General features: G+C 37.8%; 2 protein-coding genes across 3 annotated transcripts; both read left to right on the top strand.

The window, feature by feature from the left end:
- The first annotated feature begins 5,870 nt into the window (after positions 1-5,870).
- LOC126802187 (protein transport Sec1a-like) lies at positions 5,871-11,993 on the top strand. Of its 2 annotated transcripts, none has more exons than XM_050529767.1 (21): positions 5,871-5,949; positions 6,393-6,448; positions 6,611-6,692; positions 7,235-7,313; positions 7,405-7,455; positions 7,562-7,658; positions 7,746-7,778; positions 7,886-8,011; positions 8,239-8,430; positions 8,519-8,602; positions 8,705-8,803; positions 8,886-8,962; positions 9,140-9,236; positions 9,666-9,791; positions 9,886-9,981; positions 10,195-10,311; positions 10,423-10,503; positions 10,859-11,067; positions 11,371-11,461; positions 11,558-11,647; positions 11,940-11,993. In XM_050529767.1, exons 1-21 carry the CDS (start codon positions 5,871-5,873, stop codon positions 11,991-11,993), a joined length of 2,016 nt encoding a protein of 671 aa, XP_050385724.1. The 2 variants fall into 2 exon arrangements, with proteins under 2 accessions (XP_050385724.1, XP_050385725.1); XM_050529768.1 differs by having other exon boundaries at positions 10,859-11,033; positions 11,376-11,461.
- A 1,647-nt stretch (positions 11,994-13,640) lies between these two features.
- LOC126801540 (uncharacterized) lies at positions 13,641-18,889 on the top strand. Its single transcript, XM_050528924.1, has 10 exons — positions 13,641-13,915; positions 14,088-14,193; positions 14,516-14,576; positions 14,667-14,965; positions 15,132-15,271; positions 15,880-15,954; positions 16,493-16,583; positions 17,168-17,362; positions 17,845-17,889; positions 18,355-18,889. Exons 1-10 carry the CDS (start codon positions 13,724-13,726, stop codon positions 18,438-18,440), a joined length of 1,290 nt encoding a protein of 429 aa, XP_050384881.1. The 5' UTR covers positions 13,641-13,723; the 3' UTR covers positions 18,441-18,889.
- Positions 18,890-19,007: the final 118 nt, after the last annotated feature.

Raw genomic sequence — 19,007 nt, forward strand, 5'->3', positions numbered from 1 at the left:
CTCATGCTTTACCAGTTCTTCCAACACAGTTGTTCCAGCTCATGCTAACACTCCCCTCAAGTTGGCGCATATATATCAATCATGCCCAACTTGCTAAGTGAGTCATAAAAGACATTCTTAGACACTTCTTTTGTGAGTATATCCGCAAGTTGCTCTTCTGTAGGAACAAACGAAAAACAAGTGTTCTTAGCGTCTAGCTTCTTTTTTATAAAGTGACGATCAACCAATACATGTTTTGTACGATCATGCTGCACAGGATTCTGTGAAATATCAATAGCTGCCTTGTTGTAACAGTACAACTGTATAACACACTTAGGCTTAACACCCAAATCTTGTAACAAATTCCTAAGCCATAACAACTCGCACACTCCCTGAGTCATACCTCTGTATTTTGCTTCAGCACTAGATCGAGCTACCACATTTTGTTTCTTACTCCTCCACGTAACAAGATTACATCCAACAAAGGTAAAATACCCTGATGTGGACATCTGATCCGTAATATTTCCAGCCCAGTCTGCATCTGTGAAGCCACAAATCTCAAGGATATTGTTGTGATTAGAAAACATTACACCTCTCCCTCGAGCTGACTTCAAGTACCTCAAAATCCTCACAACAACCTCCATGTGATCCATACTGGGATTATGCATGAGCTGACTCACTACACTTACTGCATAGGCAACATCTGGTCTGGTATGTGACAAATAAATCAAGCGTCCAACTAGCCTCTGGTAACGAGTTTTGTCAATGAGCACTTGATCTGGGTACTCTGCTAACCGATGGTTCTGCTCAATATGAGTATCAATTGGAGTGCAATCTAACATACTTGTCTCTGTTAGTAGATCAATGATGTACTTCCTCTGACACAAATAGATACCATCACTTTCCCGGGCTACCTTAATGCCCAAGAAGTACTTGAGTGTACCTAGGTCCTTCATCTCAAACTCTGTGGCTAGCTGCTTCTGTAATCTATCCACCTCAATAGTATCATTGCCAATAACTACCATATCGTCAACATATATAATTAAGGCTGTTACCTTCCCTTGTTAGTGTCTGAGAAATAATGTGTGGTCTGAATTACTCTGGATGTAGCCAATTTTCCTCATGAATTATGAAAATCTTCCAAACCAAGCACGAGGAGACTATTTAAGACCATACAAGGACTTCCTCAATCTGCATACAAAGTTATCAGGAGAAGCTGCCACATATCCAGGATGAAGATCCATATACACTTCCTCTGTAAGTTCTCCATGAAGGAATGCATTCTTAACATCAAACTGTCTAAGTGGCCAGTTTAAGGTAGAAGCAAAAGAGAGCAATACCCGAATAGTGTTCATCTTTGCAACATGTGCAAATGTCTCATCATAGTCTATGCCATATGTCTGGGTGAACCTTTTTGCTACTAGGCGTGCTTTATACCGGCTCACTGACCCATCTGGATTATGCTTCACGGTAAACACCCAACGACATCCAACTGCCTTCTTGCCATGTGGTGGAGATACAGGCTCCCAAGTATTGTTCTTCTATAATGCTTCCATCTCTTCCTCCATCGCTTTCCTCCATTTTGGATCTCCCAATGCATCTTGCACTTTGTTAGGTATTGATACATCATAAATTTGATTCAAAAATGATTCATATGACTTAGACAATCTTTTGGTAGACATAAAATTTGCCACATGATACTTAGCTTTATCCTGAAAGGCAGGTTCATATTTTTTTGTTGCCTGACCCCGAGTAGACCTATTTGGCAAGACATATTGTATACTATTAGCTTCACCAGTATTAGCTCCAATAGAACGACTAACCTCAAATGAGTAATCTTCTGTATCAGGGAAACGTTGATCAGGGGTATAAACAACAGTAGGGGAGGCAGGAGGGGCAGTTGTGCTGTCAGCTTCCGGTACCTGAATCTCTGGAGTGACTATACCAGAATCATCTGGTGGTGCATGTGTAGTTGACACATCAGTAATCTCAATCGAACCTGTCACCATATCTCCTGGCTGACTTGTCTACCCCCTTCATGATACAGCTCTTCAAAATATGAATTCTCCCCTTGAAGAGCAGTATTAGAAGATGGGAAATAGCTCATGTCCTCAAAGAAAGTAACATCCATAGTGACATAATACTTTCTGTAGGTGGATGATAGCACCTGTACCCTTTCTGATGTCCACTGTATCCAACAAACACATATTTTATTACTCGGGCATCCAACTTAGACCTCTGATGTTTTGGAAGATGGACAAAAACAACACAACTGAAAACGATTAATGGGATGTAAGCACCTCAAATAGAACTTTGCCTTCAAGGACACGTGATGGAAGATGATTAATGAGGTGAGCAGAAGTTAGGACAATATCACCCCAAAAGTATTTAGGCATATGGGCACTAAAGAGAATACACAGGGCCATATCAAGTAAATGACGATTTTTCGTTCGGAAACTCCATTCTGTTCAGGTGTGTAAGGACATGTCGTTTGATGAACAATTCAGTGGGTGGTAAAGAACGCTTGAAAGGCATGATTCACATATTCCCCCCCCCCATTATCAGATCGAAGAACTCTAATTGTGGCATTATATTGGGTTTGGACAGTGGTATAAAAGGCTTGAAAAGCCGAAAAAACCTCAGCTTTGGTTTTAAGAAGAACAATCCATGAAAAGCGTGTGCAATCATCAATAAATGACACATAATACTGCATTCCCGACACAGTAGACTCTTTGGAGGGTCCCCAAACATCAGAATGAATTAATTCAAAAAGACTAGTACTTTTATTAGAAGTACTAGGGGAATAAGTAGATCGATGACTCTTGCCCAAAACACATGTTTCACAACGAAAAACTGACTCATCAACACCAAGAAAAAAAGTAGGCATGGATTTTTTCATAACACTAAAAGATGGATGCCCCAAGCGACGATGCCATAATCAAACTTCACTTAGCTTATCAGAAGTGGAGAGTAAAGCGATCCGGGATGGTGCCCCTGGTTTCTCCCCCGCATATGTCTGATCCAGATGAAACAACCTGCCCCTTAGATACCCCCGATCAATTAACTCCCCGGTGAGAAGATCCTGAAATATCATATACATGGGAAAAAATGTCACAGAGCACTTAGCTTCAACGTTCAATTGTGGGACATATATCAAATTATGAGATAAAGCATGTACATATAACACATTGTGAAGCTCTATTGTGGGAGTAATACGAACTAACCATTTCCCTAATACGGGGAAGACCTCACCATTAACATTAGTAACATATGGTACTGGTGGAGGAGATAATATAGTAAAATAAGATTTGTCATAAGTCATATGATCGGACGCACCAAAATCAATAATCCATGTATCAAAACCAACAAAGTGAGAAATATGTAAAGCCACACCAATCTTACCACGACCAGCTATTGATGCTATGGGTGTTGCTCCTCCTGATGTACGATGATCATGTCCAACCACACCATAGATATCTGGTTCTTGGACTAGTTGAATAGCCACTTTCGCCTTAGGACGATAATTAGGTCTCTGGGGCCTAAGGTGTGGATACAACTTCCAACAGATTGCACGAGCATGATTTGTATCATAGCAATAAGAGCAAGGAGGGCGGGGCTAATTCCCGAAGCCTGGTAATGGTCCTTGCTTAGGAAGTGGAGCTGAAGTTGCTTGCTGAAGGGATGGTGCTGGAGATCTAGCCTGAACAGTAAGGCTAGAAACTTCAACTTGTGTCTTATGAAGACTCTCATGCTGAGACTCATCCTTACGGATAAAATGTGAAAGCTGTGATTAGGCTAGGGGGTTCGGTATTTCGGAGCAGCTCTTATTTCCCACTGTTATGCTTTGCATCAAGACCTTTCAGGAAATGGTGAACTCACTCAAGCTCCTTCTCTTTTTGGTACCAAACAATATCCTCCTGATTCTTGATCATGCAAGGACATTTCACATCAATCTCAGCCCAAATATTCTTCAGCTTGGTGAAATATTGCGCCACCGGTTGTCCATCCTGGTGCATTGCAAAAGCTGTGCACATTAACTCATGAACCTGTATAAAATCAGAGTCATTAGTAAATAGCACTTCCAATGTCTTCCATATTGCATGCGCGGTATCACATTCTGCCACCAGATCAAGTATCTTTTCATTCATAGCTTTGAACAAGACAGACATTACAAGATCATCATCATCGTCTCATTTAGTGTAGGCAACAACAACATCTTCATTGAGAGCCTTAGTTACTCCGGTTACATGCCCTAGCTTGTGCATTCCTCGGAGATGGGCGGTCATAATTCTCTTCCATTTACGGAAATTGGCCTCATTGAGTTTGGCTCCCCCAAAAGAACCAATTTCAGAATTCTTGACAGATACTTCAAATTTCTGAACATCATGGACCTGAGAACTCTCTTCTTCATCTCCATAACCCATTGTAAATCAAATCAAATCACAAATCAGCAATAATGCAGCGGAAACCAAAAAACTGATAGGAACCTGCCTCGGGTGCACAAGCATTGTCGGTGAAAAAGCACGGACAATGCAGCAGAAAAAGGGCCGGGTCGCGGGTCGGGTCTCGGGTCGGGTCTCCAAGTTAATAAAAAAACCATTCTCTTTGTTTTGTTATTCGGGTTCTCACAACCGGAGGCCGATGTGGGATTGAGGGCCGAGGTCGGATCACCGGGTCTCAGGTCGCCGTTGCTGCTGCGTCGGCGAGGAGACGACGACGGGAAACGTCGGAGAGTGGACCGAGAGGGCCGAGGTCGGATCACCAGGTCTCGGGTCGTCGTCGTTGCTGCTGCGTCGGCGAGGAGGCGACGACGGGGAACGTCGGAGATTGGACCGAGCATGAGTAGCACGTCGTTGTCAAGCTAGCAGGGTGCCGGTCGGAGCAGGGCGTCGCCGATCTGGGCACGCTGATCCGGGTGATTGGAAGCGGTGTCGGAACTGGCAATCGAAAGAGGCAGTGGCGACCGGGAGCTGATGACGTCGGAGAGCAGAGGCGACGGCGGAGGGGAGAAAAAACGGTGGAGCAAAAAACCGGACGTCTGGCAAAAAACACCTACGCCAAACGGGAGAAAAAACGGTGGAGCAAATTTGCAACCAACCAAGTAAGTATGCTCTGATACCAACTTGAATATTGAGAATTGTATTGATATTTTGATGAATTGATACAAAGCTAAGCTATCTATTTATAGGAAAAATTGGAGAATATTGCACTGCTGTTAGCACTAATCCTAATGATTAAACCTAGTTGTTAACACCACCATGAATAACATGCTTTATCAGTTCTTCCAACACAGTTGTTCGAGCTCACGATAACAGGTATAATCACTCCCAGTTTGGGTGGGAAATGAGCTTCTCTCGTTGAATACCAATAATGTAGTAGTAAGATGATTTCGGGATGTGATGACAAATTCTTTAGATTCATAATTCTCCGAAAATTCAAGAACTGCTCTTTCGGTTTATGTCTTTGAATCATACATGAGCTTCCTTGTGGCTTTAATGTTGCAATCAGTTTGATGTAATTCTTTTTTTCCTTTACGTTTAAGATGCTCTAATGTAATATGTGTCACTCCAAAAACGATCGACCATTGGCACTGGGGACGTAGTCAACCCGATAATACTATAAACATGAAGAAAATGTCCGAAAGTAATCTTAAGGAGTCTCCTTCTTTATGTATTGTGACAAACATGAAACGAAGGCGAAGGTGATGCTTCATGTGACACGTCCAAGCCTCCTGTAACGACCTTCTCTTCTTTCCCACTTCTTTCTCGCCTCTCCAACTCATTCTTTCTTCTCCCGCTATCTCTCTATCAATCGATGAATGCTTCTCTTTTTAATTTATCAATCGAAAATCTGGTGTATATAATAATTTGCTTTGTCTGCTGCAACGATCGATGTCGTTTTCAGACTCTGAAACCTCTTCCCATGGCGCAGTGTCGGAGTACAAGTGTTTTCGTCAGTTCAGCCGTGACCGTAAGTTCTTTCTTTACCGGTTGATATTCCGATAACACGCATGAGGTAGAAAACTGTGAAACCCCAGATCATGATTGATCAAATGTAGGATCAAAGAATGGCACATTGATTCTGGATTAATTTTGAATAATCTTCTGCAGTTTCTAGTTTGTCACAAAAATATGAGTGGAGATGAAATATGAAGTTTTTGGGTCGGTTGTTTATTTATGAATTCATCACCATGCCATTAGATTAAATGATGTTCTCAAGGTCATAGACAAGCCTTTGAAATCCTAGGACGGACAGTTTCAAATCTCACTGAAAATCTTTGGAAAAAGGATTGATAGATGAAGATGAGATAGAGATTGGATTGATTATTTTCACGGTTGTCTTGGATTCACTAGAGTTGCTAAATGCATGGATGAACTGTGTTTGTGATTCAGTCTCTTTGGATGGTTTTGTAGGGTTATTGCACGAAATGCTTGGCTCAACTAGAACGGAGAATTCCAAATCTTGGAAGGTCTGTTCAAATATGTGTTTTTGCTTTTGAAGTTTTTGTGTACTCATCATTATGTACTTGGTTAGGTGAACATGAATTACTTGCAGGGAAAAGAGTTTCTTTTACTTATATTAAATTATTTTCAGCAAATGTGACTCATCATCCTCAATTGTTCCACTATAGGTGCTCATCATGGATAAAGTAACAGTGAAGGTTATGTCCCATTCATGTAAAATGGCAGATATCACTGACCAAGAAATTTCATGTGAGGAAATCTTAATCTTCCCTGTGCATTTTTATGCGTCCTTGCTTCCCAAATTCGGGCGTATCTCCAGTCTTATTACAATGTGAATGGCTGTTTTGCGTTAGACGCAGGAAATCTTTGTGTCAATTTTTTATGTGGGCTTTATATTTTTCGTAATTTTTGCTCATAGTAATTCCAATTGTTAATACATATCAAGTATTTGGCTGAGGAATGGACTCATGGTTGAAATAGAAATGAGACTGTAAAATTGAAAGGATACAATAAGCTGGAATATGGAGTGAGTTAGATGGTACTTTAGGAAGAAATGAGATTAGTAAGGAATCTAAATATCGGAGAGTTTACCTTCTTTTCAAAGGTTTATTCCAGTGAAGTGATCACTACCCAGCTTTGCAAGATTACAATGAATCATTAAAATGTGAGTGCACTGCAATGGCTATGTTATTCAAGTGATTGTTTACAGTATCATGTAAACATCCGAAGATATATTTTTATGTTTCTTGTTTCGTTGGTAATTTACTAAAACTTGATTATGTTTTTCTCAGTGGTTGAAGACCTTTTCCGGAGGAGGGAACCGTTGCCTTCAATGGATGTTATTTATTATATACAGCCTTCAAAAGAGAAGTAAAGAATTTGTAAAACTATACATTCTTTATTCAGTTTGTGGTTTGCTTTTCGTTTACTCTTTCTAACCCTATCTTTTGCTAGCATGCAGTATTGTTATGTTCTTGTCTGACATGTCTGGGAGGGAGCCTTTATACAGAAAGTAAGAAATTTTGTTTAAATTTTTTATATTAATCCGTTCAATTAACAACAGTATCTAAATGTGGTTTCCTTTTGCTTTCTTGCGTATCTTTGTTTTCCTGTTCCAGGGCCTTTGTATTTTTCAGTTCACCTATCCCAAAGGAACTTATAAATCACATAAAGAGTGATACAAGTGTTTTACCACGTATAGGTGCTTTAAGAGAGGTAAAGAAAACTAAAAAGTGTCTTCTCATTGCTTTTACATCTAGCTAGCAGTTATTTTGACAGTTCATTTTGGTTGGAAATATGCAGATGAATCTAGAATACTTTCCCATAGATAATCAGGTAACTGTCATTTCCTTTAGCATTCCTTAGCAATGACTTCATTCTTGAGCTGCTTACAAAAGCATGTATTAGATACTTTCTTCAGTGTGATCATCATTTTAATGCAGGCTTTTGTCACTGATCAAGATGGAGCATTGGAGGAGCTCTTTGGTAATGTTGAGAATTCTAAGAGAATCGAGAAGTGCTTGAGCATAATGGCAACTCGAATTGCGACAGTATTTGCTTCAATGAAGGTACGGTCTTTTAAATATAAAATGTTGGTCCGTTAGGATGCTATAACTTAGACGAGGCTCCTTAAGTACTGCAGTACTGCTCCTGGCTTAGTGGCTTATTTCCAACACGCTTGGTTTCTTTATGATTGTAGTAACAGCACAGTTGCCGCTTTAATCCAAACAATTTTTGGCGGTTTCCTACTTTTCCTTTTTGGCTGATAATGTACAAACAAGTTATGTTCTCTCAGGAGCTTCCATCTGTGCGATACCGTGCTTCCAAGGCAGGTGATGAATCTGCAGAAGCATCACCTCGTGATTTATTGCCTACAAAGCTTGCTGGTGCTGTTTGGAACATTATTTTGAAGTATAAATCTTCAATTCCGAACTTTCCACAGAAAGAAACATGCGACTTACTCATCTTGGATAGATCTGTCGATCAGGTTATTATTGTACTGTATTCGCTAGTTTTTTTTTTTTCCGATGTTCTTATATTTTGATTTCTTAAGTGTGTGGTGTTCACATGTATAGATTGCTCCTGTCATACATGAATGGACCTATGATGCTATGTGTCATGATCTATTAGATATGGATGGCAACAAATATGTACATGAGGTATGCCTTGCTGCTCGGATAACCCTTTTCCTTTTTACTTTAATGCCTGTCTACATTTGCAGTTATTTTCTCTAAATATAGGAATGCCATATTTTATATTAGGTTCCTAGCAAAACTGGTGGAGATCCTGAGAGAAAGGAGGTCCTTTTGGAAGATAATGATCCAGTTTGGCTCGAGATTCGCCATACACATATAGCAGATGTATATTCCTCAACCTTAAACTTTTCAGTTACATGAATGTATTACAAGTGTAAATACTATAGTCCACTAACTGAAATACCAGGCTAGTGAACGATTGAGCGACAAGTTTAGCACCTTTCAATCAAAGAATAAAGCTGCACAGCTCCAACAGAGTGCAAGGTTAGTTCTGCTGATGTCTAATAGGAACTTTGGAAGTTGTTTTCTAACAGGGTCTTTAGGCATTATTTATTCTATTGGCTTATTTTTTATGGTTCTAGACTATTTTTTTATTATAAGTTCTTAAGGCTCATGTTACTGTTACCGTAGACTTCTAATTTATAATATGAATTTGTGTAGAGATGGAAATGAATTATCTACACGGGATCTGCAGAAAATGGTTCAAGCTCTACCACAGTACACTGAACAAATGGAAAAGATTTCTCTCCATGTTGAGGTCTGTTTGATCCATTTCAGGCATTATGTGTGGTTAAAATGATTTTCTATGCTTATACTTTGAATACATTCACGATGCACTAACCTATCACAAAGGTGGGATTCAATTTCTTTGTATGCTTTTGTGGAACCAGCTACACTCAGAACTATTAAGCTATTTCTTAAAGTTCTAGATTTTTTTGAGCTCAGTACCTTGCAATATTCTATCTTCTAATCTTCTATGGTTAAAAATAGAGGAGGAGTGAGATGCTAGATGTGAAAAAAAAAAAGGAACTAGATAGAATTACATTTCAGATTTTGAAAATTATTTTTATCTTAGTACATAATTAATACTTGCTGTTATATTTTCCTCCTCCCGTCTCCTGTCTTTAGTTTTTTGTTGTTGTAGTCTTTCATGCTGATTAAATTTTTCTGGATTCTTCTGTCTTAGATTGCAGGGAAAATAAACAGAATTATCAGGGATAAGGGGCTAAGAGACCTTGGGCAACTGGAGCAGGATCTTGTTTTTGGGGATGCAGGAGCCAAGGATGTCATCAATTATCTGAGAACCAATCAGGTGATGTACAACGGATATGTAGTTGAGCTTGAGTATTAGGTACTTTGATACTCAATAGTCAATAGTATTTAATTCATTTCTTTGATTTATGCAGGATGCGAGTCCTGAAAATAAGTTGCGTTTGCTAATGATTTATGCCTCTGTATATCCTGAGAAGTTTGAAGGGGACAAAGCTAGTAAGCTAATGCAGGTAACTATGGCTTTCAATTGCTTTTTTACCATGTGGTAATCATCGTAGTTTGTTGTTGCATATTTTTCTCTGAAGAAGTAAAGACCCTCGACTTCTTTCAATTATTAGTGTTGTAATCTCGGGTTATTTTTTAATATTATGACTTGTACGTTTGGCTAATCTCTAGAAGAGAAAGAAAAGTTAATATTAAGGCGACTGGTTTCTTTTTATTAGTTGGCAAAGTTATCACCTGAGGACATGAAGGTCGTTAATAACATGCGATTGCTCAAGGGATCATCAGAATCCAAAAAGACGAGTGGTAGCTTTTCACTCAAGTTCAATAATGCGAAGGTAAGCATCAAATGCTCTTGTCTGTTATTATATAATCTTCTATTAAAAAAAAAACAAGCAGCAGGGAAGGCAAGAGACTTCAGTTCATAATTCTCTTGTTTCAAAAATCAGACAAAACAAGCAGCAAGAAAGGATCGTGAAGGTGAAGAGGAGGAAACGTGGCAACTATTCAGATTTTTTCCACTGATGGAGGTATGTCGGCTTAGACATCTTGCGAGCTCTCCACATATATTCTCTACACAGCATTTATCAACTGTTGCTATCTTAATTTCAATTACAACCCCACTCTACACTCACCTTCTGACAAATCAATAGATAGTATGACAATCTTTAGTAGTAAGAACTTAAACAAACAAGTGTTGTTCATAAAGTATAATATAAACAAAAACCTTCTCTCCAAATAAGAAAGGTAGAGAAGAATTTGTCCAAATGACAAATGGAGTTGAAGCTAAATTAGTTTACAGAAGCAGGATTTGTAATTGGAGATTCATTATATTGTTTTTTCTTAATATAAAAGCAGTATCTGATTAGATGATTTTTTTTCTAGGAGCTCATTGAAAATCTTAACAAAGGTCTATTACCAAAGAATGAGTATTCATGTATGAATGAATCTGGTCCAGCTCATGAACCAGGAAGTCAGAGGCGTACTCAAAGTACATCTGAAAGCTCAACTCCGTCCACCAATCCTCATTCGATAAGATCAAGGAGAACGGCAAATTGGGGACGGGCGCGGCATTCTGATGATGGATATTCAAGGTAGCCTCACAGTTTCCGTATCTAGTTAACTAAATGTGCAGAGATTTCCAAACTGTCAAAATGTGGTAATGTCATCTCTTGAATTGAATTTTTTGATACCATACTAGTCTATATGGCCATATTCCCTGCACTCCCAACATTCTTTCTCAGTAACAAGATGATATCTGATTTAGTATTTGGTTGTTGATTACAAATCTGAGCTTTTTTTCTTTTGCAATTTAAAAGATGTTGATATAAAAACTCTAAGGTGCACAAGTTTTAATTAGATATCAACTATTTGTTGCTCTTCTACAACTTTTGTAGCGACTCAGTTTTGAAAGGTGATTCTACTGATTACAAGAAGCTGGGACGGCGTGTATTTGTATTTATGATTGGTGGTGCAACTCGATCAGAGGTAGGATTTGTCAAGAACTTTTCTGTAGTGTTTCAATATCAACATACTGTGGTTTTACAGATATTTTTTCATGTTTCATATCAATGCAATCTTCAGCTACGAGCATGCTACAAGATGACAACAAAATTGAGAAGGGAAGTAATCCTTGGAACTACGAGTATCCAAGAACCCCCACAATATATCACGGTATGTATGCGTATACTATTATCATCATTTTCTTCTGCGCGCAATCGCATCAAAAACTGCATGCAATTCATATAGGAGTTGCTTTTTAGTGTTCAACCACATTATCTATGGACATACTATTCTCACCACTTCGTTTATACAATCTCATAAATTACAACATGCAGTTAAGATAGGACCACACATTTTATTATTAAGTCAATGTTCCATATATTTATAGATAAAAAATTGCACAAGATATTTATCCCTACTCAAATGTGTATGGGTCTTTTTACGATTATTCCACATGTTCCAGAAACTGAAGCTACTATCAGAAAAAGAACTATCAGTTGATGGCCTTAAACTCTAAGTTTGCGAGTGGCAATGGACTTCCAGACCTTTGCTCTAGGAATTAAAAAGGTTAGCCATCTAGCTTGTTGCATTATCATTTTTTTGGTGTAACCACATATCGCCCTCACTCTTTGGTATCGGGAAGGAAACAATGCAAAATTCTCTTGTCTTTTGTCAGAAATAGCATGGTTGTGTACAAGTTACGTAAAGGAAGCAGCTCCGTGATGCGTATATATACTTCTATACTGGTGGTAATCGTTGTTCATATCCAAAAGTCCAATACGGGATGGTATCCCATACATGAAGGGGCCATTATGATTCTGCATCGGAAATGAATTAGTTTATTATGTTATCCATACATTTTGAATTAGTGTTCACTCTGATCTTGGTAACACATGACGACATGTATATGGATGTGTTTCAGATTTGTGATATCAGTTATATTATGATTCATACTGTCTTTAGTGATTATGGTACTCGATATAGGTAATGAATCCGGCTTTTTTAGATGTGTGTTTGATCTGTTGATTGATTTTTCTTAGCATAATCATATGGTAAATCAAATGAAAGTATTGATCTCTGATCAGATATATGTTTTAATCTGAAGTTACAAACCTCTTGAGGGTTTTGAGGGCTTGAATTTGAGCTTCAGGTCTGTTGCTATGAATTAATAAGAGGGTAGAGTCATTTTTTTTTCTTTTGAAGCATTTATATACATTTCTTTTCAGGAAAAAAAAAATACCAAATAAAATTACCAGTTCAATTACACAGTTTCTTTCAATAATCCATGTACTGCTTTGTGATTGATGCAGGAGATTACCCTCAGGCCTTCTATACCCGGTATGCCAACCCGAAAGCATTGATTTGTCCCTATGATCCATGCGATTAGCTCTTCCTCTCATATGAAGAGTTGAACCATGTGGATATGTCGCACCAAAAGACATTTTTCACCACTTTCTCCGATAAATGGACAACTTAATCTATACTCTAATAATCAGAACTCACTTTGTTAATCAAAATACGTGTGAAATCACATAAATAACCTTAGACCATAAAATAGTTCAAAACAACTTTTAATATGTAAAGATTATAATGGTAAATAAAATTTAAAAACTGGTAGCTAATTTTCCCATAACTACCCACATCTTATTTTTCTTCCACCAAAAAAAAAACAAAGAAACTCTCTCTCATTTCAAATTCAATCTTCGTTGGGTCTTTTTACAAACAGGGCGAGCTCTCTCTCTCTCTCTGTTTGCGATTCACCTTTGACACTGCGCCATCACCCTCGCCAATGTCTAAAAATTAATAATATCGCCGATTCAGAAAGAAAGTTAATTTTAAAATTACAGAGTAAATTTCGTTATTTGACTTATTTTTCGGTCAAAATTTCACATATTTACCGTATGTATTTTAGAACATAATGTATAGATCACTCATGTTAAATTTCATATAATATGACACGGTAAAAAGGAAGAGGAGAAGAGTTCTCTAGATTTTTAAGTTAGAAGAATATAAAAAAGAAATTAAAATTTTACAAAAATTATTGGAGGTTCAAATAGTAAATTTAGATGTGCAAATAGAATTTTCCGTAAAAAAAAAACAAATTACATATAGAAAAGAAAAATAATTATAAACCCAGAGTTTCATTTTTAATTTTCTTGCCAAAACTATCCAGACCTCCTCCCAATTTCCCCAAAACTCACTCCAATCAAAACCTAAACACCTCAATCCAATCCTCACCGTCCGCCAATGGATCCAGTTCTTCCAATCGCGGCGCTCTCCGTCCTCATCGGCGCCGTCATTGCCCTCGTCTTCTTCAGCACCTACTTCCGCAAACGGAGCTCCGAAGTCCAGTCCATTTCCAAACCGGAGCTCCAGGCCGATCAGAAGAAGCAACCTCCCAAGCCCTCGCAGCATAAGAAGTCTCACGCCTCCGACAAGGTAAAGCCCCCAACGGCGTCGATCAAGGTCTCAGAATTAAATTACGAGGCTTGATTGAGTTGCATGTTGATTTTGAGTGTTTCTGCGTCTGTAGGTGTTGATAATCGATGTTTTCGGTTTCGAATTGGATGTGTTTTAGTGTGGTGTTGATGTTTTCGATGTCGAAATGTAGGATCACAACAAGAAGCACCATCCTTTGGATGTGAATACATTGAAAGGTCATGGAGATTCCGTTGATGGACTGTGTTTTTCTCCTGATGGACGGAGTTTGGCCACAGGTAATCACTGAATGAGCTCACTGCCGATAAAATGTTGTTCGATTTAAGTATAGGATGTTGTTGGTGCTTTCGGATGGTTTTGAGATGAGGTTTGTGATTCTGCGCATTCGCGTAGTAGCAATGTTGTAGAGAAAAATTGTCTTGATGATAGAAGATACAGGTAGACTAGTGTGATTTTTGTGTAATGTTTGTCTGGTATGAGAAGTCATTCATTGACAGTTGATCCATTATGTTATTCTGATTGTTAGAAAATGGAGTTACCTGTCATTGAGAACGTGTTATAAGATTTACTTCATATCATACTTATCATGATTTACTGCAGCTTGTGCGGATGGAATTATCAGGGTATTCAAGTTGGACGATGCTTCGAGTAAAAGTTTCAAGTATGAATGTCAATTATCTTGATGCATTACCACATAGGCTCATGCTTATTTGTTCTTTCCGTTAATCAAATTATGTGACTTTCTCCACAGATTTCTGAAAATAAATACGCCTGTCGGTGGCCCTCCTGTAGCAGTTTCATTTTCTGATGATGCATCGTCCTTAGTTGTTGCTTCTCAAAATCTGACTGGTGCTTCTTTGTACATGTATGGTGGGGTGGAAAAACCGAAAGTTTCTAATGAATCCGATCCACCATCCAAGGTTCCTCTCCCAGAAATCAAGTGGGAGCAGCACAAGATTCATGAGAAATTAGGTATTCTCACCTTATCTGGGACCAAAGCAAGTTATGGCACTGCTGATGGGAGTGCAATTATTGCTTCTTGTTCTGAAGGTACAGTCTTAAATCTTAACTTTGTATCCTTCACAATTCAAACTGAAGGTTACTTGACAAGATTTAAGTATGCTAATGGAAAGCATAGAAATTTGGGTTAAGTAATGTGGTTATCAGTCATTTTATGACCTCTATTGTGGTTCTAATTATTTTTATTGCACGTTAGGTACTGACATCATAATTTGGCATGGTAAAACTGGCAAGAACTTGGGGCATGTTGACACAAATCAGTTGAAAAATAACATGGCTGCTTTATCACCAAATGGACGTTTCATTGCTGCGGCAGCTTTTACTGCTGATGTGAAGGTATATGTCTCTAATGTGTCCACTAATATCAGTTTTTACTGGCTTTATCAAAGTCCACTAATATGGGGTATTTAGAAGTGCCAAACAAAAAGTTCCCTGTTTTAAGAATTTAATTTTAGTTCTTCTTAAGGATGATGAACAAACATCCTTTCACTGATTATAGATGCAGCTCATAATATGATTTAATCTGTAGTATAAAAACAAAACAAAACAAAACAAAAACAAAAAAAAGGTAAAAAAGATTCTTTATCATGAGAGAAATGATAGATGCTTGCTAACTGCAACATTGTCTCACAAGTTCCATGTCATCCTATACCAGTGCAATTAGAGGTGTTTAAAATACATGCATTTTGCTGTCGTATATGTTGAGCATGTGCAACTGACTTAGTAAACACAGAAATTTAAGATGTTATGGCATCAAATGTATGATTATCTAATCGAGATGAGATAGTTCACATTTCCCCAATTACTTTAATTAGTAGCTTAGTTCTTCATGCAACTATAAGCTGCTCACTTTTTTGTCAGTAACTTCCTGGATTCTATTAGCATAAAAAAAAAACACAAAATGTTGAACCTTATGTATTCTAATATGCTTGTTAAAACTGCAGGTGTGGGAGATCGTATATTCAAAGGATGGATCAGTCAAGGAGGTTTCAAAAGCCATGCAACTTAAAGGACATAAGGTTATATATTATTATGTAAACTACATCATTTCATGCTTGCCTTCACAAATTATCTTTGTAATTCTATTACTGGTGCAAAATTCCCTGCTTCATATCTAGAAGCTTGTTCTTCTATAAAAAAAGAGGAAGCTTGATAATTTTGAATTTGCTATAGAATAGCAGATGTTGATCTCAATTAACGGTGCTAACATAATGTTTAGCACTAGCCAAATATTGTCCTTTAATGTTTTAACTTTTTTTTTATATTTTATTTTGCTAGTTCTTTAGTGAAGTGATTCTATTATATTCATATGTTATTTGTTTAGGATTGCGTTATAATTACAAAGCCAGTTGCAGGCTAGCATGAGCACATGACCATATGTTTACTGTACATGTAATCCTGCACCACACCCAAGGGAGTGCAAGAAGCTAAATTTTGGTTTCAATTACCAATTGCATGTTTTTCAATCTGTATACAATTGATTTTTTGTTTTGCTGTGAAAAGTTGTATATTTTTCTTAAATTCTAATTATCATAAATTCATCTGGTTGCTTTTCAGAGTGCAGTAACATGGCTATGCTTTACTCCGGACTCGGAACAAATTATCACAGCATCGAAAGATGGTTCAATTAGAGTTTGGAATATCAATGGTATGTATCAACAAATTAAAATTACCGTATGTACTTCCATCCTTTGTCAGGAACATGCACCTATGTAACGTGTGTTTGGCACGGAATACTTACTGACTCATGGTGTTATAGAAAATTAGAGAGTAACAGTAGTCAAATGAAACAAATAGTAATTCTTTTTGCACAAGTCTAATTTCTTCAGTAAGTATGATCATAGAGTTGATTTGTGAATACTCAAAAACAGTTTTCTTCCAATCCCTCAAAAGACTGTTTCATAATGGGCGATAATCCACTTTTTCTGTTTGTTTGGTTGTAATTCAAAACTAAATCAAACTTGCCCTTCAGAGAAAAACAAGTTTTAGTTGCCTCTATTATAAAAGATATTCAAAGCTGCCATTCAATAAATAGTATGCTTCTCATGTGAAACAAATCAACAATAAATCCTAGCGTTGGTGCTGGTTGTCTCTTTGAGTTTTGGATGACAACAATATCCTGTTGTATCATCTGCATGGATCATTTCATAGTGATCAGGTTTTATATTTTTTTTTCCTGGTGTTGGGTAAATTGAATTTCCTGCACTAACCTTATTCTCTGTTCTTTCAAAGTTCGATATCATATGGATGAGGATCCAAAAACTCTCAAGGTGTTTTCTATTCCACTTGGTGGCAGTAGTCCCCACTATGATCGTCTGAGTTTATCTCCTGATGGAAAAATCTTGGCGGCAACCCATGGTTCAACATTGCAGTGGTTATGCGTTGAAACTGGAAAGGTTTTGGACACGGCTGACAAAGCCCACGAAGGTATGATTGAGGGTCAGATAATCTTATTCCTCATATCCTTTCTGCCATCCTTTTTTTTTTGTTACTTTATTAGATAATTCACAATTAAAAGTTGCCTTAAGTTCTCTTCTTTACATCTATATGATAGATTGATAGTTTCTGCGGTGTTATTATGTCATTGTCATACTTACTGTGTAGATATATCATATGTATGAAGTTAAATCTCGATTAAGAATGATCTGATCATTTAAGTGTAATGATTGAATGCAAGAGACCTAATTAACTGTATGACTGACATCTCTATTTTAGCAAGACATGCTTGGGTGGGCTAGACATATGTTATATGTTGAAGCTTTTAAGTTGATCTGTCTTGGGTGAGAAAGACATGTTATATGAGGGGAATTGATCTCTTTTATTTTATACTTCACAATTTGTGCTGCTTTGAATTGTTAACCTCAATAGTCTCCCTGGGAATTGTCTTTAATGCTTATCTTGTCATGCAGATTTTATCACATCCATCACATGGAGACCACAGGCTATTCCAATGGGTAATAAGCTACCTTGAGTATTTTGAAAATTGCTTTCTTATTGAGAATATTTTTCATTTTTATTGGACAGACTCCATATACAAAGATGCTTTTTACAACCCTATCGCTGAATGCCTACTTAGAGACGCTTAGGTGTGTACTGTGTAGTCTGGCCAACCTGAACACTTTTCCAGAATGAAACCTAAGTGCATCTGAGCAGCCTATATAGTTCATCTCTTTATAGCATTGAGCACAAGTTGATGGCCAATTGGCCAATGGATTGTATTTGAGAAATGTCATCTGTCCCTGGACAGTAATTAGGATTGTGACAAATCAGAACTATTTCGCTAAAAGTGCTATTGCCTTGAAGTGGCCCCTTGTTAACCTTTAATCAGGAGCTATCTTCTCCACGTCTTTGTGCCACGTGTCTGCAGTTCATTGTTGCTTTTCACTGTTAGTTAAAGATGTTTTTTCCTTCTTTTGTAGGTGATAAGAAAGTACTAATATTGGCAACAGCGAGTGTAGATAAAAAGGTCAAACTTTGGGTTGCTCCATCCCTCAATGCTTCATAGAGGAACCTCGTAGGTGGATATTCAGCTTATGCAGGGCACAGAGATATCAATGTGCACTACTTATGCGGGGCACAGAGATATCAATGTACACTAGAGATGCTTCACAAGGTCTATAGGCCCAGGCCATATAGTTCTAGCAACTTCATGAAGGCGTTTACACCCACAGTTGATGAGGGTAGACCTGAAACTGGAACTTGATAGATTTCCCAAGATACTTGAGCACTTAGGGTTTCTACAGATTTCAGGTGGTTTTGGTAAACATATATGTTGCACAGGGAATTGTACCCAAACTGTTTGGTTCAGTTGTCATGTTTTTGTATCAACTGCACTTTCATTAGGCTCTGGTTGCTTTACTTTTTCCAGCTCTCCTGTAACTTGAGAGATCTAATGCTGACGCCATCTGAACAAAAAACTACATGTTACATACATATGTATGCTTCTGTTTATCATTGGCAAAGTTTTGAGCAAAACTAACTAATTCCAGTGGACTTCTGATTTCCATTGCATATGCCTGAACTATGTGCCAAAGTAAAACATAAGGTTATGAAAGTCGACACTACGGTTAAT

The sequence above is a fragment of the Argentina anserina genome, chromosome 7, assembly GCF_933775445.1.
Source record: "Argentina anserina chromosome 7, drPotAnse1.1, whole genome shotgun sequence".
NCBI classification, from domain to species: Eukaryota; Viridiplantae; Streptophyta; class Magnoliopsida; order Rosales; family Rosaceae; genus Argentina; species Argentina anserina.

Bases quoted from the DNA above. Each gene is read 5' to 3' on its own strand.
- LOC126802187 (XM_050529767.1), top strand. From the start codon at position 5,871: ATGTCGTTTTCAGACTCTGAAACCTCTTCCCATGGCGCAGTGTCGGAG. The intron at 5,950-6,392 runs GTAAGTTCTTTC...ATGGTTTTGTAG, and splicing joins TCGTCAGTTCAGCCGTGACC to GGTTATTGCACGAAATGCTT. The intron at 10,312-10,422 runs GTAAGCATCAAA...TTCAAAAATCAG, and splicing joins TCAAGTTCAATAATGCGAAG to ACAAAACAAGCAGCAAGAAA.
- LOC126801540 (XM_050528924.1), top strand. From the start codon at position 13,724: ATGGATCCAGTTCTTCCAATCGCGGCGCTCTCCGTCCTCATCGGCGCC. The intron at 13,916-14,087 runs GTAAAGCCCCCA...GTCGAAATGTAG, and splicing joins AGTCTCACGCCTCCGACAAG to GATCACAACAAGAAGCACCA. The intron at 14,966-15,131 runs GTACAGTCTTAA...ATTGCACGTTAG, and splicing joins TATTGCTTCTTGTTCTGAAG to GTACTGACATCATAATTTGG.